At 46.8% G+C, this 27,081-nt stretch overlaps 1 protein-coding gene across 2 annotated transcripts in view; it reads left to right on the top strand.

Moving 5' to 3' along the window:
* MYRFL (myelin regulatory factor like) overlaps positions 1 to 27,081 on the top strand; it is an 872,690-nt gene that overhangs the window by 374,125 nt on the left and 471,484 nt on the right. For both annotated transcript variants that reach the window (XM_085652512.1, XM_085652513.1), the window contains exon 7: positions 5,608 to 5,803. In XM_085652512.1, coding sequence (XP_085508638.1) covers positions 5,608 to 5,803 — 196 coding nt within the window. The remainder of the gene's footprint in view (positions 1 to 5,607; positions 5,804 to 27,081) is intronic.

Raw genomic sequence — 27,081 nt, forward strand, 5'->3', positions numbered from 1 at the left:
AATAACCTATATAGACACTCATGTAGCTACTCACCAACCCATGCAGCCACTTATACACAAAGTGAGAGACTGATACAGATATTTACACATTTAAACATTACTCACTAAGCCATGTATTCACTAAGATACACTTAATCAGTCAGTTATACAATCAATTTTTCAAAAACAAATCATCCATTTAGACACTTATATACCCATGTATTCTTCCATCGACCTTGAGATATACATATATAAAACATATGTAATTTTCAGAAAAACACACATTCACTGGATGATGTCATCAGTGATGTCATTTGAGATGTCATCAGTGATGTCATGAGTGATGTCACTGACCATGTCATGAGTGATGTAATATGTGACGTCATCAGCAGTGCATTGCGGGCGCGGGAGTTATAGTTAGCTGAACTAACTACAACGGGGGAATTTCAATGGTTTTGAACGAGTGAAAAGTCCAGCTAACTATAACGCCCCTGAAACCTATGGTTTTTTTCAGTGAATTTCTAAGGTTTTTTAAATGCTAATTCCTAACTATAACGTGCCTGAAACCTATGGTGTTTTTTCAGTGGATATATATATATATATATATATATATATATATATATATATATAGAGATTCACTTAAAAAACCATAGGTTTCACACATGTTATAGTTAGGTGGACATTTCACTCGTAAAAAACCAATGAAATTCCCCCGTTATAGTTAGTTCAGATAACTATAACTCGCGTGCCCGCAATCCACTGCTCATGACGTCACATATTACATCACTCATGACATGGTCAGTGGCATCACTCATGACATCACTGATGACATCATCCTTTTGATAGAGTGGTGGTCGTGCGAGTTATAGTTATCTGAACTAACTATAACGGGGGAATTTCATTGGTTTTTTACGAGTGAAATGTCCACCTAACTATAACATGTGTGAAACCTATGGTTTTTTAAGTGAATTTGCAAGGTTTTTTAAATGCTAATTCCTAACTATAACGTGTGTGAAACCTATGGTTTTTTCAGTGAATTTGTACGTTTTTTTAAATGCTAAGTTATGTATTTATTATTATTTTTTTATATATTTATTTTACAATAAACTACGTATTAAATTATTATTTTTTTTTAATGGTTTTTCACCGCGATTATTTAAAAAAAAAATTAAAATGTTTTTTTTTGCCTTCGGGGTCCTTCAGGGACCCCCTGACAAAGGCTAGGGGGTCAGGAACTCTCTACCCTGCCCCCTTTTCATGTTCGCCACCTTCCTTTTTCACTCTCGCACTCAAAACAAACAAAATGGCGGCCGACACTTCCTGATTTCGACCGATTCGAACGTTGACTGACATGTAACCACCAATCAGAATTACGTTCGCGCACGTTAGGGTGCGCGCACCGTGAGCGCACGGTGCGCGCACGGTGCATGGCTATAGATATTTATGTACTTTAACTGCAATTTTCTCAGAAACTACTGAACAGATTGACTTCATATATGCAAAAGGCACATCCCTGACCTGAGGACTCCCTCTTTGCCAAATTTCAAGTAATTCTGTTCAGCCGTTCGGGCTGTACCTTCGACTAAAGGTCCTATGGGAAAATGCATGGTGTAAACGCGTTTTGGGACCCCCTTTTTTCTCGGCCCCCGCTTGACGAATCCCCACGAGACTTTCACGGTAGGAGCTGAGCGGAGCGTCCCATTAGTTTTGAAAATTTCGCACGGATTCGTCAACCGGCGCCAAAGTTATTCAAAATAGAATTTTGAGATTTCCTATGGAAACACGGTCCTAACTATAACTATCTACTGGCGACCGCCAGTAGATAATAGATAGATATATGAATATCTCTGCACTACTGAAGCATTTGTGTGATAGTGGTCTCTTGAACATGACAGTAGTTGAGTTGTCTTTCAAATGAGATTGAATCACTGAAACTCGTGATCAATGTTAAAAATTAAATTAGATACCTTTTGTAGAGACCAAGTCTAATCCAGTATAGAAGGTAATTTCCTCCTAAATGAATACACAGTCAAAGAAATGAACCCCACTAAAACTTTAAAATATGAAAACTTGCAAGGTGCACATTAAGGCGGGACTCAATAAACGTGGAAGCACATGAGGTTGAGAGATACTACATGGAGTATGTGGTGCAGACACTGTTGTTTTTTACTGATCAGGTCTGAAAATAGATAAGTTAAAGTGATAATTATTAATCCATGTAAATAGAAGTTATTGATGAAGTCTACGTAAATGTAGGATTCTACATAAAAGAAAGACTTGTCAATTGTAATACCAAGCTGATAGAAGGTGGTTCTGACACTTTGGGCCGCCCGGATTTTTCGCTTTTTGAACACCGTATTGTTGAGCTTCTACTGTGGGGGAGCCACATGAGTTGGGACTCACCCACAGTGAACTCCTAATGAAAGAGACTGCATGGGGATTTTACTGGTGTCCCCCTGGCTTGACGCACTGAGCAGCAGCTGGAGTAAGGGACACTGGGCTGGTTACATGCAGACACATGTGTACATGCGTGTGCACACGTGTAGGGGGTGCGCAGGGGAGATTCCTAGTGTGCGCAGCCAAGGAGCAGGTGCAGATAGACTAGTGTGGAAGGACTTATGCAGAATGGGGTGGTGACATGGAATAGGCTTTATACAGTGGGAAGAAACATGCCAGGGAAAGTCAATGTGCTTTACAGTGTGTATTCCATTATTCTCTTGTGGGGATAGGGAGCACATGTGCTAGTTTTACTTTCATAAGTCCTACAGATTCCAGACACGCACTAAAGTCCACTGTAACGGATGTGAGATGAAGTATTCGGCAGAGTCCAAAGTCATATTTGTACTGTTTTTGGGTCATCCAGAAATGTCACATTTCTCTGAGTCAGCCATAACCAGGGCCTGGCTGAGGGCTGACCTAAGCAGGATGGATGGCTATCCTTTCTTCCACAAGCTAAGGCCTCCTCTCCACGAAGAGAAGATGGGTGGGGCTATGGGCTCATCCATCAGCAGCTATCACTGGGTACCAGGCTGCACCAATGAGGGAAGGCAGCTAGGGGGAAGGGGCTTTTTCAGAGACCATGTGGCCAGAGACCCTGGACGACGCCATTTTGAATAAACCCAGAGGCTGGGCAGGAAGGAGGGAGCAGAGGCAGTGAAGTGATGTGTCGCTGTTTGATAGGACAAACAGAGACTTCCTGCCAGCCCGGACCCCTGGGGGCCGAGATACGCCCCCCAGAAGGTAGGCGACTTTTGACCTGTGGATGGACCGACAACGAAGCGCGTGGGTCTCCGCCGCCGGTCCATGATGTGCCCCCGGGGTGGGTCAGGTCCCGGGGGCTGCCCCCAAGAAAAGTAAAGTTGGGGTGCGCCGTCACGCACCCCATGAAGGTACCCACGCAGGGTGCCGGGAGCCCAGCCTGGCCCCCGCCGAACATAAGGCCGGGGAGTGCCATCACGCTCCCCGTGAAGGTGTGAAGGGGGAGGGGCCCAGGATACCAACTCCGGGCCCTGTGTGCAGAGGAGGGGGCGGGGAGCGCCGTTACGCCCCTGCGAAAAGTAGGAGGCGGGGAGCACCTTCAGGCCCCCCCGCAAAGAGGTTTCGGGGGGCCTGGGACCCCATCCCTGGGCCCCAAAGCAAAGCTGTGGAGTGCCGTCGCGCTCCCCGTGAAGCTGGGCCAACGGGGGGCCAGGACCCCACCCTGGCCCCCAAAGAGAAGGCGGAAGTCAGGGGGGGGGGTGTCGCGTCCCCCCCTGAAAAAAAGGTGCCCAGAGGCCCGGGACCCCATCCCCGAACAAGAGGGTGTGCCCGTCGGGGGGTGCCGTCGCCCCCCCGTGAAGAGGAGGAGGGGGCCCGGGACCCCATCTCCGGGCCCCCGAAGCGGTGAGAAGCGGAGGGAGTAGTGCTGCTGTACTCCCCCGAGGCCAGTGGGAGCCATGCTGGCCTCCGTGTATGCCCGCCGGAGTGGACAGACTAGAACTGCAGGGCCGGTTCCCGCGGCAGCATGCGAGGGTGCTGGCCGAGCGGGGAGCCGGCGGAGGCAGCCGGGGGTGGGCTCCCCGGGCTGCCCTCCAACAACAGAGGCAGGCGGGACCGGGACACCAAAAACCAACGCAGAGCACCTCGGGGCTCGGGTGGGACCGGGCCCCTGAAAATAAGCGGATCGGCCGGGGGTGGGCTCCCCGAACTGAACACTCACCTGGGGGTCCAGGTGGGACCGGGCCCCCCACCAAGGCCGGCAGAGGCGGCGTGAGGCTGGCGGCGGCATCGCGGCTCTCCCCAGTACAGCAGGAGAGCCGGTAATATAATATTCATAAAAAGGAGCCTGAAGCGCCCCATAATGCCTTGCAAGGCATGGGGAAATCATCATTTTTGGTGCCTGGTGGCCCCCAGAGGAGGGGGGGTCACCCTCATTTGTGAAAAAGGTGCTGGGGGAGCTGCTGGAGAAGCGCAGTCACCCCCCAGCACGAAGAGCAGTCCCTCCCTAAGTCACATGGGGACTTGAAAAGAATAACCCCTCAAGGGCTCAGCTAGCATTCAACCCCTTCTGGGCTGGAACTGTTGTTCTACTGCTGAGGGTGTATTGAGAAGTGCATCAAGGAGTGAAGAGCTGAGGTGGGGATGTCTGGAGAAGGGCATCTCCTGGAGGTGAAGAGATGTAATTGCACAAGAAATACTTTTATTAATGTTATTTCTTTTAGAGGGACTGAATGTCCCATGTGTAATGTGAAGTACCTGTGTAGGGTGACGTACCTGTGTAAGGTGATGTCAAAAGCAAAGTGGGGTTATGTTGCCAGACATTCCTGCTATGGTGTCTGGCTGTATATGCGTAATCCTGTGATTTCATCTGTGATGCCTTTAGGGGCTGTAATTGCAATGCATTCTAATGATCCACAAATGTGATGAGTACTGTCATTCTAAAGTGATGCTTAAACATGTATTCTTGATGCTGCGCTTAGGTGAAGAACCCAGACTGCTAGCCCCTAAGATGTAGAGGTGTATACTTCATGGTCAGTAGGAAATGCTCAGTCAGGGTTGTGTGTCACCAAGGCAGGGCTACCTATTTTAAATGCTTGTTGAGATAATGGGGTGAGTGAGTCGCCACTGGGATGGTGCCAGTGCACTGGGCCCTCGCTCCACTGCATTGGGGGCAAGATGATGTGCATACATGGGAGTGGTGGTACTAGACCCCCCCCCGCGGGAGGGGTGGAGATGTTATGCAATGTCACAAAGTAATTCCAACAGTTTATGTATATTTGTAAATTGGTGCATAGTATTGAGTAGTGTGTGTGTTTAATAAATGTACTCTTACTTTTATAAAGCAAAGTACAGACTGGACAATCAATTATTGAGTGTTATTCCTGCGCACCTGCAAATGGCGATTACTAGCCCACACCACCTCCCTTGAGTAAGCCTCAGACTGCTCTGCAACGCTACCCTCTGAGAGTCAGGCGCTTCAATTGGGTGTTTGGTTCCCAGTGAAGGACAAATGTAGTCATGTTATTTGTGCAGGCCTCACAGATACTGCCTCGTTTTCCAACACAAACATCTTATTGTTTTAAAACATGTGAGGTGAAATGCAAAAATAATCTCTATATGTCCACTATATTCTCTCTTCTCTTTCTGCAGGCCGACTGTGGGGTACCAGGTTGTTACCGATAAAGGCTTTAATTTTTCTACACTCGATGATGCGTTTGTCTGCCAGAAAAAGAATCATTTCCAGATCACGGTACATGTCAGGATGATTGGAAGTCCAAAATATGTAAAAACACAGCTAGGGCTCACCACCCTTGAGAAGTTTTACATGAAAGTCTATGGATTTAAGGTGAGGCTTTTGTGCAGTTTTTCTTCACAGTGCCCTTTGCAGTCATTTAGGGTTCTCAGACTATGGCGCAGCAACATGGATAGGTCATGGGGTTTGGGGTAATATGCCCTTGGCATCCCAGGGACCTTCCTACAATGGCTCTGCAAACTGGACCAAGTTCAACTCTTTCCGCACTTGACTCTCAGATTAGCGAGAGCGAGTAGTCGCAGGCTTCTCAGGGAGCTAGTGGGAGGGTGTTTGAGCTCAACAACTTAATAAGATGAATGCCCAGCCCAGTGCTTATCTTTTCAAGAAATAAAGTACTTGGTATATATAATACTACACACTACTAGTAACAAAATCAAAACAGCCTTCCTGGGTGCTACTTTGGTAGGCACTCTGCCCATCCGGCTCACTCGCTGTCCACACATGGTCTCTGCATGGTTCTGAGTGGTCCATTCTATCTCTAGGAGAAAACAGGTGGAGCGTGAATTTAGCACATGTGCAAAACTTCAAAATTGCGATTCTTAGCGAATCGGAATTCATAATGTAAGAAAACTCAAACGTTTTCACTAGTGATTGCTAATGGGTCGCAAATGGGCCTACTTCATGAATATTAATGAGGTGGTTGAGGTCACAATTTGCGACCCATTAGGAATCACAGTCATCACAGGGTTGGTGGTCTGCCGAGGTCAACAGACCACCATGTCTGTGATTGTTTTTAAATAGAGCAATATTTTTTTTTTAAATGCAGCCCGTTTTCCTTAAAGGGATGCATTTCAAAAAACATAAATGAAAAGTGTTCTTTTAATTTTTAAGAGCAGGCAGTGGCCGGCCTGCTCCTAAAAATGTTTTACCAACCATTCTCAAAGGCGAAGGGGTCCTTTGAGGCAGTAATTTGCAAATGTATTGTGACTGTGGTCGCAAAACATTCACACATACCACTGCGATTTACTATTAGGAAGGAGCGCCCTAAACACGCCCCATCCAAATACCGGTGTGCAAAACCCAAATTGCAATTTGGAAACAAGTTACCAAATCACTATTTAGGCTTTGTACATACCAAAAAGCATTTTTGCAGTCTCAAATGGCCAGGTTCGGTGTATCGGGCCGTTTGCAACCACAAAAAGAGTTTGTACATGTGACCCTTAATCTCTTACATGTTTACAAGATAATCTGTCCTCTCAGGGTCCCTCTCGGGCCGCCCGGTACTCTGGAGCAGGTCTGTTCGCTTCTAGGAGAAGCAGCACACTGACAAGAAGTTCTGGAGTCCATGTTGCCTGAGGCACTGAGCTGCGTGCAGAGGCGCACTTGACACAGGTGCAGGAAGCATCAGTTCTGCCTAGTATAAAGCATCACGGGTTAGATTAACACATTTTAGTGCTGATAGCAATTATGTGTGATTTATGCATTTTATTGGGGCTTCCCCACACTAACATGCATATGAGTCGTGCATAATTACTTGCTCCTGTTTGTACGATGAGGCCCTGCACCAGGCAGGTTTTATGAACCCGCACCCAGGTCGCTGAGAGGTGACTAGTTGCCATGGAAATCATATTGGGCCTGATTAGATGCCAGTCTTACTTCACGGCTGGGCCTTGAAGTCTGTTTGTTTCCCTCTGCTGCCAGATGTTGGATTTCTATGTTTCTGTACCATATGAATTTCTCGTAATAACTTCTACAGTAACTGAAAAAATGCCGCTATGCAAATGTTGACAATCATTATCAAAATGATTTTCCCAACTTCTTAATTAAATTGTTTCTCTCGAAACATGAGCCTACTAAACACTATCTAATTCACCAATTGCTTCTCTAGAGATTCCTTAAAATTTTGAGGACCTAGGGGCGTGCCAACCGCTGACGATGGTGGGCGTCTAGAAATGTAGCTCCCAGGCCTAGGCTGGATACCAGTGCTGAATCACCTGATGTTCCCAGCCATCCACCCTGCACCTTACTTCAGATTGCACCAGCAGGCCGACCACAGACCCCTATTAGCCGCCTCAGGCACCCAACCGGTGGTGCTGCCACAAAGTGGACTGCACTGGTCGTCGGTGGGCCTACATGGCTGGAGCTGCTGCTGGCGTCTTGCTGACGTGGCTGCTAGGCGATCTTCTGGGTGCTCCAGGACTAAACGGTGCCCGGATTGAGCTGTCTGCCCCTGGCTGTGATAAGGGCTGACCTCTGCTGCCTGTTGGGCTCCTGCACACAGGGACGGTGGAATCGGGAGCCGCCCGGTAGCTTCAGCCGGGGGAGTGGGGCCAGCCGGCGAGCCAGACGGGCTGCGTCTGTGGAGGTGTAGTCCCCGCTGGGGACTGCCGGGCTGGGAGTGCCCCCGGGGACAGCTCCGGCAATCTCAGGTGTGGGCGGCCTGAGGGTGTCGGTCCCCTGAGTCTGTTTCCTGTTCCTGCACAGGCCTGCTGTTTATGACACAGGGCCGAAGGGACTGCGGAAGTCTGGGCCTATCTGGCTGGCCCTGAGCGCTGGACACACGGCGAGCAGTGGTCGGCATGTGGTGCGGGCGGCGCCTGCCCCCTGGTTCCTGATCCTGCTCTCCAGTGCTGTGGGACTCCGGGTCTGTTCGCTGTCGGGCGGCCCCCTCTGCTGGCCTGCATGTCCCTGGACCCAACACGTGAGTACTCTGGGATAGGGGGACTGCCCAGGAAGCTCTATTAATCCCTCTGGCTTTTGGGTGCGGCCTCTAGGCGTGGAATGGAGGGCCTAACCTGAAAAACCTTCAGTCGCAGAATGACCCGCACCTAGGGGAAAAAGTTGGATCATGGACTCTCGGGAGGGGCACACACTAGTTCAATGGATGGTTCATCTCCCACAACCGCAGATTATGTTGTACCCCCTACACTGGATCCCCCCCTGACAAGCTAGATGTCATACTCAAGGAAATCAGGGAGTCCCAGGTGGTACTGGAGCAACAACTGAGAACTCTCACTTCTGATGCCAGCCTCCTTAGGGCCAATCACAAGACTTTATCGGTGAAGGTTCGATTCAATTCAACGACACTCTCCAACATGGCCCCATGACGCAAGGAACAATCTGAGGTGGTTGCTCGGCTTCAACACCAGTTTGAAGAACTCCGGACTTGGGCAGAGGACGCTAAAGGGTGCTCACCAAGAAGCAAAGTAAGGATAGTGGCCTGCCCGAAAACAGCGAAGGCCATCAACCCACCCAATTTATCGAACACTGGCTGCGACCGGGGTGGCCCCTGACGGTCTCGCTGCAATGTTTAGCATTGAATGGGCACACAGGGTCCCCACTGGGAGCCAAATGCTGTGAGCCTCATCCAGGCTAATCGTGGCTTGGATCCTCAATTATAAGGACAGAGACACTTTGCTCCATAAGGCACAAGACCACGCACCTATACTATACAAGAATGGCAGAATGTCTGTGTTCCGGGATTAAATTATACACGTTCAGCACCAAAGGGCCTCTTACCTAGGGGTCAAGAAATACCTACAGCATCTCAATCTGAAATACGCCCTTCTATTCCCGGCTCACCTCTAAATCATCCATGACCATACGAGCCTATTCTTTGATGACTCTGAGGTGGCATGGTCCAGAATTAAGGCCAATTTCTCAGATCTCGCAATCCTGGAAGAACCTACCATAATCCTGGAAGAACCTATGTGCAACCCACGGCACAAACGAGTCAAACAGAGCCGCACAATGTGATCTTGCCACACTGGCGAGTCCCTGCCCACCCAAGAACGATGCTGGACGGTAGACGAGTGGCGCACCATAAGAGCGGCCGTGCTGTGGGACCCCGGATTCCCGGCTGAGCATGGGACATCATCGGACAGCATAGCACACACGGACTCTGACAGCAGCCTTGCACTCTTTCCATTGATAACCCCGCAAACGGTTAGAGATGTTGGGCTGACACAGTCCCTTTACCACAGATTGGGTGAACTGATGCATGGACGCCTGCATTGCCCTTGACTCTCCCCCAGACCCATGAATACATGAGGCTCCCTGGATGCAATCCCCATACTTACAGACTGTTTACATGCTCTGAAGAACGTACGTGGCAGGGAGCAATAACTCTGAGTCTTATTCATCAAAGGCACGCTTGGGCAGATTTTACTCTCTACGCCACCTAGTTTTTATGGGGGGTTGGGGGTTGGGTCATCGGTCCGGGGGCCCATCAATATAGGACATGTCCTAATGACTTAATGCAGATGCAGATGACTAATGCATTTAATGTAAGCCCCCAGGCGAATACATTCAACTTGTCACAATGGTTGCCCTCTAAGGCTTATGTTTGGTCGAACACAGTTTTTGGGTTGTGCCGGCTATTGGGGATTTGTTGTTCGTAATGTTGTGGGCTACAATGGGAGCTCCTTCCCAGTCTACACTATCTCAACCCTCTTGGGCTGCTGCCATAGAGTGGCATTATCTGCATCAACTCCAACACACATGGCTATGCTTCATCACTATAACTTTTCAACCGGGAATGTGAGGGGGATGTGCTCAGTCTATAAGTGGCATCGCATATATGCCCAGCTTTGCAGGCGTAGATCTCAGATTGTATTTTTACAAGAAACACACCTGAATTCTTCGGAGGCCCATAAACTCTGCATGAAATGGAGAGGGCAATTATACTATACCACATACTCTGTGTTTGCGAGGAGTGCAGCGGTGTGGATAAGAGCGGGTGTTCCCTTTGAGGTCCTACACGAACGTATAGACACTGATGGCAGGTACGTATTGATCTGGGGCAAGCTGGATGGTGTACATGTGGTATTGGGCAGCATTTATGCTCCGAATACTAAACAAGATGCCTTTCTGCCACGAGTCAGTACAGTGCTAGCGGACTGAACAATGTATGCATGCATACTAGGTAGAGACTATAACGCAGTGTTAGACATACAACTAGACCATTCACATCCGCCGCTTCCGGGGGCTGCAACGGTCCAGCAAGCTAAGGGCCTGTTAACATGGGTACAAGGTCACAAGGTGGATGCATGACGTAGTAGAAATGCTGGTTTGCGTGAATAATCTTTCTACTCACCAACACACACACTGCATATCCACATAGACCGTATCTTATGCTCCCCACATTATTGCTGCAACTAACTTACAGTTCCTATCTCAGGAAAATGCTATCAGACCATAACTTATTAGAACTCACTATGTCCTGGGGCCGCTTACCGACATGGAAATGTAATCTGCTGCTACTGGAAGATGGCATCTTCCGGGGCACGTATGGCCACCACTATTGAGACATATTTTGTGACCAATGCTAAATCAGCCTCCACACCACTGATAGAATGGGAGACATTCAAATTGGTAACGAGGGAGACAGTGATTGGTTCTGTGGTTGGGGCACGACATACTATCCTTAGCGATTTAAATAGTGTGAAGGCAAACCTGGGCACTCTCGAGCTGGACCCGGTGGCTTCCCAGGTGGGCTTGAAGAGCCTATAGGATGGGCACATTGAATATGCGGACCTGCTGGAGCGCCTCCGAGTGGTGGACTATTGTGCATACACACAAAAGGTTCATACGGAGGCAGATAGAGCAGGATCACTGCTTGCCCGAATGATCAGGGACTCTCCTATAGACATCGCCCATACTTGAAATTCGCACCCCACTATGTATGCACACATACACTCAAAACAAGTGAAATTAAGCTTTCTGGGAATATTACGAATATTTATACATGGCTACGCAGGTGGCAGACCCTCATGCTCTCATTGATTTCTTTCATGCAATGCAGTTGCCTCAGTTACCCGCGGCGGAAGGAGTGCCACTTGAAGCACCGATCTCGGCGACAGAGATCCGGGAGGTTATTAAGGACCTTCCCCGTAAAAAAAACGTGGTTAGATGGCCTTCTTGTAGAGTTTTATTCAGCCTATGCCACTCACCTGGACCCCAGTTGAAGTGCCTGTAGCGCGCCTCACTAGAGAGGGGCACATTACCCCAACCACTATACAAACCCTAGTAGCATCGCTGCTGAAACAGACATCACGGCATATAGGCCCTTATCACTCCTAAACACATAATATAAAATATTGAGCAAAGTTCTGGTGAGCTACCTCCTTCCCTTTCTCTAATAACTCATACTTGTAGATCAATGTGGATTTGTGCCCAGCCGGAATGCATCTTTGAACATCCGCAGACTATACCAAGTAATGTGGGTTCTTCCGGTTCATCTCCCCAATGCAGGGTGCCTCTCCTTAGACCTATGCCAAGCTTTCAATACCCTTAGCTGGGAATACATGCTAGCAGCCCTTGCAAGATATGGGATCCCCCAAGGTTTTCTCCAGTGGGGTAAACTATTGTATACTTCCCCAACACCACAGGCTCACACAGGAGCACACTTCCCTGGTCCCTACAAGACCCAGCGGGGAACTCGGAAAAGGTGCCCACTATCCCCTATCCTTTTTGTACTGGCTTTAGAGCCCCTTGCTCATAAGCTGCGTTGCAATGTGGTAGATTGGGGTATCCCAATAGGGCAGACACCTCATGCGCTGTCCCTATATGCCAACAATATTATACTATACACCAAAGACCTTCATAAAGGTGTCCAGACTGTGACCCAGATATTCTACCAGTTTCAATCAATATCGGGGCTCGTCATTGACTTCAATAAATTAGTTGCGTACCCTTTTGGGGAGGATTTCTCACAACGGGTGATCCCCTTCGGGGAGGCTGAGATGATAGTTGTCCCCATCACTTTCAAAAACCTGGGAGTCCGAGTGTATAGAACCCAACAGGACATACTAGGTGGGAACATTCAGAGAGCGATCACCTCCCTGTGATCCCAAATCACTTTTTGGACAACGCTTCTCTTATCGGTGGGGTTTAGCCATTGCAAAACTGTTCATGTTGCCGCTTGTGCTATACTCTTTCACCAATTTACCGATAGTGATCCCATCTGCTATTTTCAAAACACTGAATATGCTATTGACCGACTTAATATGGGGAGCAGGTAGGCACCGAGGCAGTTTGGCAAAATTACAACTGCCGTCCGTCGCCGGTGGCATGGAAGCTCCAGACTTCAGGGCCTACTGCATGGCAAGCCAACTGCAGTGGCTCTCTTTCTGGCTAGCGAGCCGTAACCTACAGGAGATAGCATACACTCCTGGTATGGTCGCGCAAGGTGCGCTACATACTCTGCTGTGCCCCGGGGTAAATGTCCCAATCGCAACCCCAACACTGTTAAAGGTGGTGCTGACGTACTGGAGGCAAGCCCTGAAATACACAGCACCCACCACACCACATGCACCCATCATTCCGCTTCTGGGACTCCCCACTCCTGCTGGGATACTGACACATCAACGACTCTCTAGGTGGGAGCGGGCTGGGGTGTCAACTGTCTGTGCACTGTTCGGAGATGGCACTCTACTTACCCATGCTGATTTTGTGCACAAGCAGGTACTCCCTAATACGTTATTTTTAGCACATGCTAGTCTAATAAGATATATCTAGCGGGTCTGGGCTCCTGACGGGGCCGAACCACTAACACATGAACTAGTGCACTTGATACACCTGATGGGCACACGTAGACACCTGATGCAGTGGTTGTACTGAGGCATATGGGCACACATACTCTCCCTCAGCCCTATCTCCTTTGCGGACTAAGTGGGACACGGACATGGGAAGGGTTCTGACCGACAAAGAATGGGCCTCCCTTCTTGCTTATCCGAGGGTAGTCTCCCATAACTCCCGGCTCAAATTCGTACAATGTATGATAATTCAAAGAGCATATCTTACACCCCATTGACTGCGCAAAATGTTCCCGGCAGTAGCAGTGAATTGTTCGATATGCACTGAACAAGACACTGATCACTTGCGAATGTTATGGTCATGCCCTGCCCTCTCCACCTACTGGACACAGATAGCGGTCACACTGCGGGAGATGGTTGGAGGACGCTCATGGACCATGGCAGAGAGTAGCCTGGTGGGCCTGTATCCACGTCCAAAGGTTTACAAAGTGCAGGCGAAATGTGCTGATCTGGTGCTTATACTGGCAAAATGCATTGTAGTTAAGCACTGGAAGTCGGCGCTTCCCCCTGCATTACCTGCCTGGAGGAAGGAGATGAAGCGATGGGGACTCGCTGAAAGCAGGGCACTACGCAGGGAGGAACACCGCAGATTGCGGAAGATGCCCATTGCCATGTCCTGGGACCTTCTATTGGAGTCTTTCAAAGCACTAGACACAGACTCATTCCACCCCCACATATGTCCCACATGGAGACATGCCTGGGCGTCAATGCTGACCCAAGCCACATACAGAGCCAAATTGTGGGCCTGTTCTGTCTGAAAGGGCAGGAATGCACTGTATATCACAAATACGGCGCATTCCTGCCCTTTCACATTGATGTAGGACAGCGCAGCAAAAAGACTTGTAGCGCTGCCCGACCCCAATTGTTTGTAAATATGCCTCTGATCTTATCTTACAGTTCCTCGAATACATTTTAAAATTTTGCCTTAATTTACCAGAGCCAAATAGAGTAATACTAGCACTGGACATATGTGCTCTTATGTTACCGCCATTTTCTGAAATAGATCATATAGTTGTATTAATTATATATTTTTTTATTACAGTTTGGTGAATTTTGATGCAGTTTTGAGAAATCTATACTTTATTGTTTAAAAAAAAACACGTTATGATAGTTTTGAAAATTACCTTCATAAACAGACCTTTTCACCCAAGAACTCATTTCTGTTTGACAGAGGATAATGGGAAAGTTAGTTGAAGAACTAAGGTACTAGGGCTGCGAGGAGACAACAATCTTCCAATGATACCTGCCTATCTCCCTGACATCGCACACTAGTGTTTACACGCCCTTACATCTACCAGTGACGCATGATATAGACTAGATAGGAATTCCCCTCTTCTTTTCTTTACTGTCTGCTACTGGGAGCATACCCGTTGGTTGGTGGGTGGGGGGGGGGTGTTTGTTGATATACTGCTGCTGTAGTTACGCACATTATATGATTACTGCACTGTTGCTTTATCCATTTGCAGCGCTGGACCAGATTTTTCTAACACTGTATTACATGATAAATTCATATATATGCTAAATAATTTCTACTCCCACATACATTACAACTATGTATCTGGCATTCCTAACTCTGGGTTCGGATTGTACTTAGATACCGCATTGTCTATGTGCCTTTTTCCTTGTTTTCTTGCTTTGTTTCCTCAAGAAAATCTGTGTAAAAAAAGAAATGATGAGGACCTATTGTTTTTTTGTGGCCTTGATGGTATTTATATTGCTTACGCGAATCATTACTAATCAGCCGTAATGACTATTGACATCAGAACCTTTGATTGGGACTCCTTAGAACATTGTTGTTCAACAGCTAGGCTTAAAAAACACAACAGAGGATGGTGACACATGCGTTTGCTGAAACATCTGCCACTATTGTTGCTAATCAAATAATTGTGTCTTGTTTAACGTTACGATTTTGTAAACATTGAGGGTATATCCTACTTTGAACCTAAAATAATAAATCCAGACTCCAAAATACACTGCAGACCTCTCCATCATATCTATGAGGTGACGCAAAGCCACCCTGCGTGGCTTTGCATGACCTCATAGATATGGAGTACGGCAAGGCAGCGCAAAGCACTGCCTTGCCTTACTCTGCGTTAAGGAGGCGTTCCATGGGCGTTGCGGTGGGTGCACCCATGCAACATCTATGCACCTTGATGTTGCGCCAAATTTACAAAATCACATAAACCTAGGCCAGTGCCAAAACCTTACCCCTCCCCAGCAACTACCGACTTATTGCCCTAATCGACACAGAAGCAAAGTACTACGCGGGACTTATCTTGGAGGAATTAACATCCTGGGCAACCCTCAAGCACATCATTCCAATCAATCAAACCGGATTCTGTAGAGGCCAGGGTACAATAACCAACATCATGGCGCTAACCCTTCTGACAGACGCGGCAAAAACAGCCAAGAGCTCGCTATTCCTATGTTTTATAGACTATAGCGCTGCGTTTGACCACGTAGACCGCAGTAAACTCTGGCAGAAGCTGGAAAAATGGGGGATTCCCGGGCCACTCCTACAACAGCTGATATTACTATATACCAATACTTGGGTCAAGATCAAACTGGGCTCCGGTACGCACCTTTCAAGGCAAATCAATACCACCAAAGGTTTAAAACAAGGATGTGTCCTAGCCCCCATGTTGTTTAATCTTTTTCTCGCAGACCTCCCAGGAGGATTGGAGAAAACCAAATTGCATGCCGCGCGGCTAGGAGACATCACGCTTTCAAATCTCTTATACGCAGATGACTTGGTCCTTATTAGTCGGTCCCCCATTGGACTTCAACATCTTCTGGACACCACTAACAAATTTTCAACAAACAATGCATTAAAGATTAACCTAAAAAAATCTAAAGTCATGTCAGTAAATTATAACAAAACAAAGAAACACAAATGGTTTCTGGACGGACAAAGGCTAGACCGTGTAGCCACTTACAAATACCTAGGCGTACTTCTAGACAGCAGAGGTTCATTTAAACACCAATTAGAGGCTATTCGACGGAAGGGCACAATATTCCACCTCTCAATGAAGCTCTTGAAGAAAGTTCTCCCTGACCGGTCACTGGATCCCCTTTTACAGGTGATTAGAGCACGTTTACAGCCTATGCTCACATACGGCAGCGAATCAATGTAAGGGAAAGACGCCATGGTTCTAGACAAAACTATCCGTCAAGCATACAGGGCAATTTTCCACCTGCCTAACTACGTCTCCCCTGCCCAAATTCGACTCGAAATCGGACTCCAGAGACAAACGGTGGAGAGAAGAGGCGTCTACATAAAAAGCTGGCGACAAATCAAAGGCGCCGAGCAAGGATCCTTAAACGCCCATTTTTGGACCGAATGCTCCACCCGAGAGAACTCCCCCGCCAGGAAGTGTCTAAACGAATCACTGGAGACCCTGGGATTAACAAACCTCTGGGAGTCATCTACAGACATCAAAAGCTTCAAAAACGTGGTTACAAAAGTAACCAAAATTATATCATCCATAGACGACAAAGAAATTCTGGCCAAGCGGGCTCATGGATGGTCAGTGCTGAAAGACTACAACGCTCTGAAACCGCAGGAATACCTGAAAACGGGTCTCACGCAGGCGACAAAAAACACATTTTTAAACTTGCGCCTAGGCATCCTACCAATACTACGACACTTGGCACCTTGGAAAAGGGGAACAGAAGACCATCTTTGCCGACTTTGTAGAGCAGGGAAAGAGGACCTTATACACATGATCTGCATCTGCCCAATCTTGACGGACATAAGGCGCTCTTTATTTCGAGCTTTATGGAATCAAAAGGGCATAACAAGTTGCAGGCAGGCTGTGATGCTGTGCTTTAATCCTGATGAGACTCAGCTAAACTGCAGACTGACAAAGTACTTTGATATAGTGGCTAGAAGACTCCTGAACTAGCCACACGGCTCATCTAATGAACAGCAAGTAACAGCACCTCAACCCAATAAAGGACAGCCCGTTTAGTTACTTTCCAAGTTACAACTACGCCTGGCAAACTAAGGCACATTGACTTTATAAACTTATAAATGGTCAATACCAAAAAGCAACTGAGACTTTCATGATTTTATAGAGAACAATCATTTTCTTTTCTTAAACTCACACTATAAATGTAAATAAGGCTTAAACGTATTCTTTTTGAAGTTTTTATATTGAGAATTTTTATTAATTGTACAATAAATAAACCAAACTAAATACCCCTCCCCAGAGTAGATGGAACGAGGAGAAATGTTTTAATTTCTCCATGTTTTTCCTCTTTGCTTGTGTGTTGTATTTTGCAGCACACATAGAACAAGGAAAACGCCTCTCTGGTTTGCTTTTGAAACCTTCCTGCACAAAAGCCATCCTACCAACAATGCAGATACCCTTGCACCGTGGTGTAAGGGTGCCTACGTTGGCGTTAGTCCCGAAATTGTGTGCCTGTTCTGTCTGAAAGGGCAGGAATGCACTGTGTATCATAAATGCGGCGCATTCCTGCCCTTTCACATTGATGTAGGACAGTGCAGCAGAAAGACTTGTAGCGCTGCCCGACCCCAATTGTTTGTAAATATGCCTCTGATCTTACAGTTCCTCGAATACATTTTAGAATTTTGCCTTAATTTACCGGAGTCCAATAGAGTAATACTAGCACTGGACATATGTGCTCCTATGTTACCGCCATTTTCTGAAATAGATCATATATTTTTATTAATTATATATTTTTATTACAGTTTGGTGAATTTTGATGCAGTTTTGAGAAAGCTATACTTTATTGTTTTAAAAAAACACGTTATGATAGTTTTGAAATTTACCTTCATAAACAGACCTTTTCACCCAAGAACTCATTTCTGTTTGACAGAGGATAGTGGGAACGTTAGTTGAAGAAATGCAATAAAGATTGCATGCTACTGTTCAATTTCTTCTACGAATGACTTTTTAGTTTTCAACCCTGCCGCTGTGTCCATGCTGACATGGGCATGATAGGAGAAAAAGAGCGCGCGGGAGGGATCCAGGGAAAGGCTGAGACAGAGAGTGAAAGAAAAAGGTTAATAGAGAAATACATATAATGACAAAGAAAAGATACCCAGAGAGAGAGAAGAGAATTGCTGTAGTTCTTTAAAGTAAAGAAAATGCAACTACAATTGTGCAGATGGACTTTATATATATGTTGTTTATCTGTGCACCTCTTTGTATCACCATAAATATGCCTCAAAGCACTGAGGGGTGGGGGGGGGGGACAATAAAAAGAGAGACATGGAAGAATGAAGGTAGAACACAAGACTGAGAGAAGGAGGAGGGAGGTTTGCGGATATCAGTGAGACATCCCCAGTGCATCGGTATCTCTCCAGGCTGATCAATAGTGCCTTATTTGTTGCCTCCCACAGGCATCTTGCCAATAGTTAGAGAGCAAAGGAAAGATCAGAATTAATGAGGAGAGAGGGATCAGGAGAGAGAACGAGGTATCTTTTTAGCGTGAAAGATGACAGTGAGAGGAATGGTCATGGAATAAAGTTAGAAATGTGAGTGGACTGTTAAAGAGATACAAGGGCAGGCTAAGATAAGCCCCTGTGAAGCAGGAACTGCCCACCCGCTTTCTAGTGCCCCAAGCCACACCTCTCATGAGGATCCCTGTAAACCTTTCATTTAGTTGAGGAGACAGCAGGAGAGGAGAGATTGGCTTCTTTGAGGACTTAGGCCAACGAGGTTAGAGATATCTGATGTTCAACAATGGTTTATGAAGGTGGAAGGGTATTCTAGGGGCAGTGCTTAACATGGGCAATTGCAGGTATTTTCTGTCTTTGGCGTAACTGCTACCTGCTCCGATGAGCTAGTACTTTACCGCTGAAAATCAGGCGACATTGAGATTAGGTTTGCAGGCCGCATCTACTGTGCCTACTTTCCTGCCTGCCACAACACAGTAGAGACTCGTTTGTTTGTAACCCTAGTCTTTTTCTTGCACTGGAATTACTCCTGTTTATCCAAATCCTTTTTTGAATTGTTTGAATTTAGCCCCATCACACGTGTTAAAAGCCAGTGCCATTCATTCTTCTTTCTGGGATGACTTTGTCATGCTACAACTGAACATACACCCCAAGAAGTCTTCTTTCGTGGTCACTTTGCTTCACAAACGAATTCAGTGATAATACACACACAGTGTTATTAGTAAAACATTGTTATTCTTCATGTGCTTTTGCCAATATTTTCATGAATGCTATTATTAGTTAAAAGTCTGCTCCTCCAAGTGTTCAGGGGTATGTTGCACGCTTGGATATTGGCCTTGAGTTGAGCTGAAATTTAATTCACTAAAATTCCAGAAGTAGTCGAAGCGGCATCACAGGTTGATTTCGACCCACGCATAGTTCTTCAAAAGCCACCTATCTGCGGCTCAATAGCTAGTTGGAGTGTAGTCTACATGGAATAAACTGGACTTTTAGAACTTTGTTCACTTTCTAACGCTGGCACTGCTGTCATGTCCCCGGAGACAAGGCGTACCTAGGGCAGTGACATGGGTACCAACCGGAAAACTAGGGGTAAGAGCTTCTATCCTTGTAACCCCTAAAGGGCACTCAAGTTTGATGTGTGGATGGCATAGACAGTCACGATTGTGTGCTCAGTTTCTATCATCAATACATGTTATTAGAGCAAATCTTTCTAAACATAGATTGCATTTCTTGCTAAATGACTACCAAAGCCTTTCAATATCAAGACACTTTGATGGGAGGTGTGCCACAATATACCAAAGAATACATATTCAGCATTCTATGGGTTATAGGGCTTGGACATGAGGCATCCTCCCTCAGAGAGCAACATTGTTGGATGGGTCAGAATTATCTAAAGATAAATACGGATAAAACAGAGGTGATGGAGTTCGGGCCAGGTTTGCCCCAGTGGAATAAATCATGGTGGCCATTAGGGGCAGGAATATGTCTGACTCCAGTAGAGAAAGTTAGAAATTTGGGCGTCGTCTTTGACAACAGACTTAATCTGGGGGCCCAGGTGAACAGTCTCGTGTCTTCCTGTTTTTATCTCCTGAAAACCTTGAGAAAGGTTTTCCCTTTCATACCATCAGAACTCCAAAAAACAGTGATGGTGGCCCTATTTCTTTCTAAGTTGGACTACTCCAATGCCCTATTCTTGGGGATCGATAAGTGTCAGCTGCTGAAGCTGCAATCATTACAGAATGCAGTGGCTAGGCTGCTGCTGGGTCTTAATAGAGGACAACCAACTTCAGCAGGACTACGATCTCTGCATTGGCTACCCATACAACAACGTGTAGAATTTAAGGCGCTTACTTATGTGCACAAGGCAATATATGGTGGCGCCACAGAGGATCTAGGGAACTTTTTTGTACCCTATGTCCCTGAACGCCCCCTTAGATCAGCTATGCAGGGTCTGGTCAGAGTCCCAAAAATCAGAAGGTCACGTTGGGGGGGGTCGGATGATCACATATTGTGCTGCCAGATTATGGAATAACCTGCCTCAGGCCATGAGACTGCAACCCGACCTCCAGGGATTTAGGAAAGGATTAAAAACTCGCCTTTTTGAAACCATATGAGTGATTCTCTTGCGTTCCCTGCTACTACACCTCGGCATTCGAGCGCTTTAGAAACCTACAAACATAAACATAAACATACCATACCAACATCATATTCTGCAAATAACATACATTAATTGCAGGTAGGTAAATGAAACATGAACAGAACATTAACTAAAGAAATGTGCTACAATTTCACTATTTGATTCTAACTGTCCAAACTTTCCCTTGGGGAAGGATGGTCAGATATCTTGTAAAAGTTTGATGCAAGTGGGCCCTTTGCCACAGATTGCTCTTTAAAGTGAAGCCTGGTGTTTCACGTTGTACCAGGTCTATTGGCCTGTTGTGTATTAAAATAGAACATTTGTCGTTCGTTGTGCTAAACTTTCTTGAGGGAGAACCCCAAAACACTGTTTGCCACTTGTAGCGTGGAAGACTGGCTCTGTGTTTTATGCATTGCGCAAAACATCTGAGGGAGCCACCACAACTAATTTTGAGGTAGTTCTTATGGTGATGTCTCTGGCTCCAGTGTTGGACCTGTTAGCCCTTCCCCCACACTCTGAGCCTAGTGCTGCCCCCTCTGCTGCTATGTGCTCGGGCATTGGTTGGGAATCTAGTTTCATCCCTGATGCCCTATTTCTATAGAGCTATTCACTGAAACCAGAACCATCGCACACTGTATCTAATGAGGCTCACGTGCCATTTGTATTGCTGCAACGATATTACATTTCTGGCAGAGGCCGCGGCACTCACCGGGTACGTTTTCAAATCAGCTAACTTGCATCCTCTCTCCAATCCAGCACTGTTTACATTTTACATTGGTTTGGATTAAAGGGTGTGCACCTTTTAAACTTTCAATGCTGTCTGAGTTTTATCAGTCTGAGTGTCAAGTTGACGTAATCCGAGTGCCCCCCTCACCCCCCTCCCCTCAGAGTCCCAGCCGAGCAGAGTTCACTTTGATCTGGGATGCTGGGAGCCACCTGAGAGGTGCACCTTTTGCAGTTTGTTCACGTGTTACTTCGTGAATGCAACACATTGGAGGTAGTTACTGGAACCTGTTAGACTGGGGACACCTCGTCGAAAGTGAAAGGTTCTTGGGCAGTGTTATCGCTTCACATTCTAACTCGCTGCACACTGACACCGCAGAGAACATTGTTGGAGGCCGAGTATTTATTCCACATGTTGTACCAATCCACAGTGGGCCTCGAAAGGAGCACGTGGACTACAGGGGCCGCACTTGCAGCATGAAGACACAAAGTGTGGCGCTCACAAGGAGCCGGTGTGCGGCCACACCATCCTTCAACTCGGTAAGGAGCTGATTTAAAGCCCCTCGCCGCCGGTACGTCACTTTTTCCCATATTAAAAGTGACGCGCCGGCGACGCAAGGAGCTTGTAAAAAAGCCCCTAGGAGTTTCACACAGTGCTGAAGATGTAAACACTGCCCACACGTCCTCATCGGGCGATTCTCTAATCTCCTTACGTTATATATAAAAGAAATGTGGGAAAATGAGGCTCGCACAGCACAAAAGCCCCCTTTCCAGCCAAAAGGACCATGGGATACTAGGAGTGGTTGCAGAAGATGTTGTATGTTTCTGTAAATAGCCGTGAGAATAGAGGTGCCATTGAATGTAAAAGAAAAGATTTGAACTGCTCCCCACCAGTGCCATTGCACATTCAATTTAGCAACACACAGGTTGTTTGTGGTCTACTTGTACACATCTCGACTTCATGATGTATTTAGGTCGCTTGAAAAAGAGGCTAGCCTCAAGATTTGTGTAAAATGTAAGTGGGAGAATATAATCTAGAATGCCGCCAATAAACTGCCATGGATGGGCCCGAAGCTGCTGAATCATTGGACTGTGCTAGTAGCAAATGCCTCACGAATGCAGTGCTGCATGTGTCTGCGTATAGGATACACTACCACATCAAAGCCCTTTGTAATACTACATTTTTAATAGGCATCACTAGGGCACAAGTCCTAAAAAAAAGAAGTGGGGGGACTAATCTAGTTAATCAGTATACAAGTGACATCACGCCGCGTGACGGCGTGTGACATCACGGCACAGAAAGTGACATCAGATCTTAAGCCCTCACATATATGTTTAACATGCTTATCATGAGTACATTGGGGCACATTTCCAGTATACAGGGAAACCCTCCTGAAGATTCACACTTTTATAAGCTACACACAAAACAATGTCACCTTTTGTCAGCGGAAACTTCCTCTACCCATTACAAGAAAAAATAGTGATATTTAAATTATTACAACACCTCCTCAGGGGTAGTAAGCACCATATAAATGCTATTTATTTTGTGTAAATCCTGGGAAAGACCTACACATCTTACATTCTTACAGTGCATGCATATCTCCTAAACAGAGCCTGAACAAAGTGAAAAGCTGCCTCTCTTAAAGTGCTAACAAGGTGTGAGCCTTTGTTTCCCCTCTGCTGCATTTGCTTCTAGTTGTGAGGTTCCTGACTGCTCCCAGCCAGAAGACTAGAACACAAGGAGGCCTGATGACCCCTCATATTCGGCCTTTGTTATGGGGCCAGCAGGAGTCTGAAATAAGAAAGCTGCCTCCCAGCATGCACATTGTTGCTTGTTGCAGAAAGAAAGCAGACAACGTGCAGGCGCTGCTGAATGTGTCGCGGTGTTTGCAAATTACACCAGGACGAATTCAGCATATTTTTCAGTGGGCCCAATTTCTTGGCAGGGTGGACGGCATCCACCCTGTGAAAATAGTGGGTGGACACCGTGTACCCACGTGTACCCCCAACTTGTGCCCTGGGCATGACCCTACCATTACTCACATCAGCACACGCTGTGGCTGTATAACGTCCCTGGTAATGAGCATTTTTATGGGTTGCTCCTTCATGTTCCAGGATAGATTCCTCCGGCATTCTCTATTGCTGGTCACATAATGCTAATTGCGACGAGTTGCCCCTCTGCCGCCTCTATTCACAAAATGCATTTGCAGTGTACTTCTTTGGGTTACTCCTCTGCTGTTTCTGTGTGGATACCCCGGAGCAAACACCAGGGCTAATTGCATAATGCCCATTCCTGCTGAATGCCCCCAGCTGCTCCTTGGTGTAACCCTAGCAGCATAAAACATGACTGGTTTCTCCTTGCCATCTCTATGGAGGCCGTACAGCAACAACATTTGCAAAGCCAATAGATCTGGCATTGGCTGCATGCATTCTGGCAATACTTGTTTTATTTTTTCATGGTTTTTGCAAAACTTTATTTTTTGGATATATGCTCTCATCAACCTAAAAAAAGAAAATACAGGCAAAAAAGTTTCTTTTGGTTTCACAAAAAACACATATTACCCTAGTACTCTCTGGCAGTGAATGGAATTTCTTTGTGTGCAGACGTGTGTCTTGTGATACGGCTGCATGCCGTAATGAATAGTGAAGTCAGCCAATAGCTGAAGCGGACTGATACATTGCCCCGAAATGCATTCTGGAGTGGGTGGAACAAAAATGTGAATGACATCAACCACAAACTAATGGATGAAGTCTGGCGGAAACCCCTATAAAATAACATGTTGTACACATAATTTTAGTAAAATCAAAAGGTCTTGGCTAACACAGACCTAAAAATTGCAAATCAGTCTGGCATTGGCTGCAAGCCTTTTGCCTTTGAAAGATGGACAGGAAGATAGAATGCTAGACAAAAAGAAGGCAAGATAGACGGAAAAAGAAAGAAAGAAGGAAGGAAAGTGAAAGAAATAAGGCAAGAAAGAAAGAAGGAAAAAACGAACGAATGAAGGTAAGAATGAAAGAAGCCAAGAAAAAAAGAAAGGCAAAGAAAGAGAAACAAAAAAAAGAAAGTAAGAAAGGAAGTCCCTTTCCCTGGTGCTAGCTCACCACTCCCAGCCGCCACAGCCACAGCCTAAGGAGCCGTTTCATGGCACCTCAGACTAGACTGGCCCTGTTTCGAAGCCCTGCTCTTCCCCCTGCTGCATCAGTACTCTTTGGCTCAGACTCATGTTAACTGACAAAGTTTCACGTTTTTTTTTTACTGGCATTTTTATTAATTCTGCTACAATTTGTTCTGCTACATTTTTAATTCAATTTAATTTTAAATCTGTTGGCCTCGGTTGTGTTTGCTTGGGTTATCTTTAGACATTTTGTTTGATCATTGACTCCCTGTGCTTTGTTTTCCTGCTGCCCCTCTCCTTCCCACGTACTGAATACCATTCCTTACCGGTCTCCTTGCGCTGCCCTCAGTCCCTCCCACCTCCCAGGGCTACTTAATGGATGTTTCTGTGCAGCTCCATTGGCAGCCCTTTCCCTGGTGCTAGGTCACCGCTCCCAGCCGTTGCCCCCACAGCCCAAGGTGCCATTCCAGGCCAGATCGGCCCTGGCTGGAGGGCCCACTAATCCTCCTGCCGCAACAGTGCTCTTCGGCTCAGACTCCTGCATAGTGACATTGTGTCAAGTTTTATTTTACTGACATTTTTATTTCTGCTACAATTTGTTCTGCTACATTTTTTATTTGATTTAATTTTAATTCTGTTGGCGTTGGTTGTATTCACTTGGGTTATTTTAAGACATTTTGTTTGACCATTGGCTCACCTGTGTTTTGTTTTCCAGCTGCTCGCTCCTTCCTGCTTTCTGAAGGCAGGTCCTTATCAGTCTCCCTGCACTGCCACACAGCCCCTCCCACCTCCCAGAGATTCTGCAGTGCGGCCGCACTACTGGTGTGCCAAAGGCAAGCCCATCTGTGCCCGTCTGCATCTGACCGCGTCCAGCGCCTGGAACTCTAGCCCCCCGGAATTTCGAAGCTACACCCCCACCGAACTCCACGCCTTGAATATTACACGCAACATTGGCTGCCTTGCATCAGACAACAGTACTGAAGGAACGTTCACCTGCACCCAATGCCAATTCGGCGCAAGCCTCCCCGGGTCAGGCACCACCACACCAACCAAAACCCAGCCACAGATGCAACTCAACTGCATACTGCTGAACGTTAGATCCCGCTGTAAACATGCCACAAAGGTCTGAAACACCATCACCAGCCTCGCCCGACATGACTTTCATCACAGAGACCTGGCTCACTCTGACATCAGCCTCCAGCTTTGCGACAGCAACCCCCACAAGATACAAGCTGAAACACGTAGACTGCGCCAACAAGCACAGAGGAGGCATAACAATCAAACACAAGGAATCCATCACCTGCACAACCACCATTGATGACAACACACCCACCATGGAACACATGAACTCCCACATCCGCTCTGATGCCAAGACCACTGTTAAAGGCACCCTCACATACAGACCACTGGGAGCGCACACAGGCATGAGCGACGCAATAGACAAATTTATCACCCTGCACGCAGTCAACTCAGACTGCTACATCTTCTTCAGAGACCTTAATTTCAACCTAGACCTCCTTGAGAGGCTACACAACATTGGCCTCAAGCAGATCATCACCTCCCCACACACACAGAGCAGGACACACTTTCGACCCTATATTCACAATCAGCGACAGAATCAAGTGCAGCCACACATCCGAACTCACCTGAATAGACCACGCCATTGTATTCTTCAACCTCACCTGCCCACCATGCCCCCTCCCAGTTACAACAACGCACCCTAGCGTAAGTGGACCAGCATAACCCAGCAATGATGAATTAACACCCTCAGCTTCACCAAACCAATCACCCTCCCAAACCTGGACCAAACAGTACTGAATTTCAACAATTGAATCAGCAATGCAGCCAATCAAGTCACCCTCACCAAGAACCCCAAACCAGACCAGCCAGCCAAACAAATCCACCTGGTACACACCAGAACTACTTGCGGCAAAACAGGAATGCAAAGGACAGGAAAGGAAGTGGCAAACCAGCAACGACAACACCGACTGCGAAGCCTACAAAATGACCGTAGTAACTACCACCGCCACCTCAAAACCCCAAAAAATGAAGCTCTCACTCGGCGCATCGAAGCCCCCTATAACCAAACTAAAGAACTCTTCACCATTGTTATAGAATTCGTATTCCTCCTGGCCACAGAGAACACAATCACTCCCTCTCAACAGCTCTGCAAAGAACTCGCCAACCACTTCCACATCAATATTGCGGCTCTCTACAAAAACATTGACCCCCAACCAGCCACCTCTCACAACCCTACACCCAACACAGATGACAACCAACAGCTCTCAACATGGGACCAACACACAACGCCCACCCACACCGACCTGATTTAATCCATCCACTTAGGAGCATCCGGCAACCCCTGACCACACTGA

The sequence above is a fragment of the Triturus cristatus genome, chromosome 4_1 (genome assembly GCF_964204655.1).
Source record: "Triturus cristatus chromosome 4_1, aTriCri1.1, whole genome shotgun sequence".
Lineage (NCBI taxonomy): Eukaryota > Metazoa > Chordata > Amphibia > Caudata > Salamandridae > Triturus > Triturus cristatus.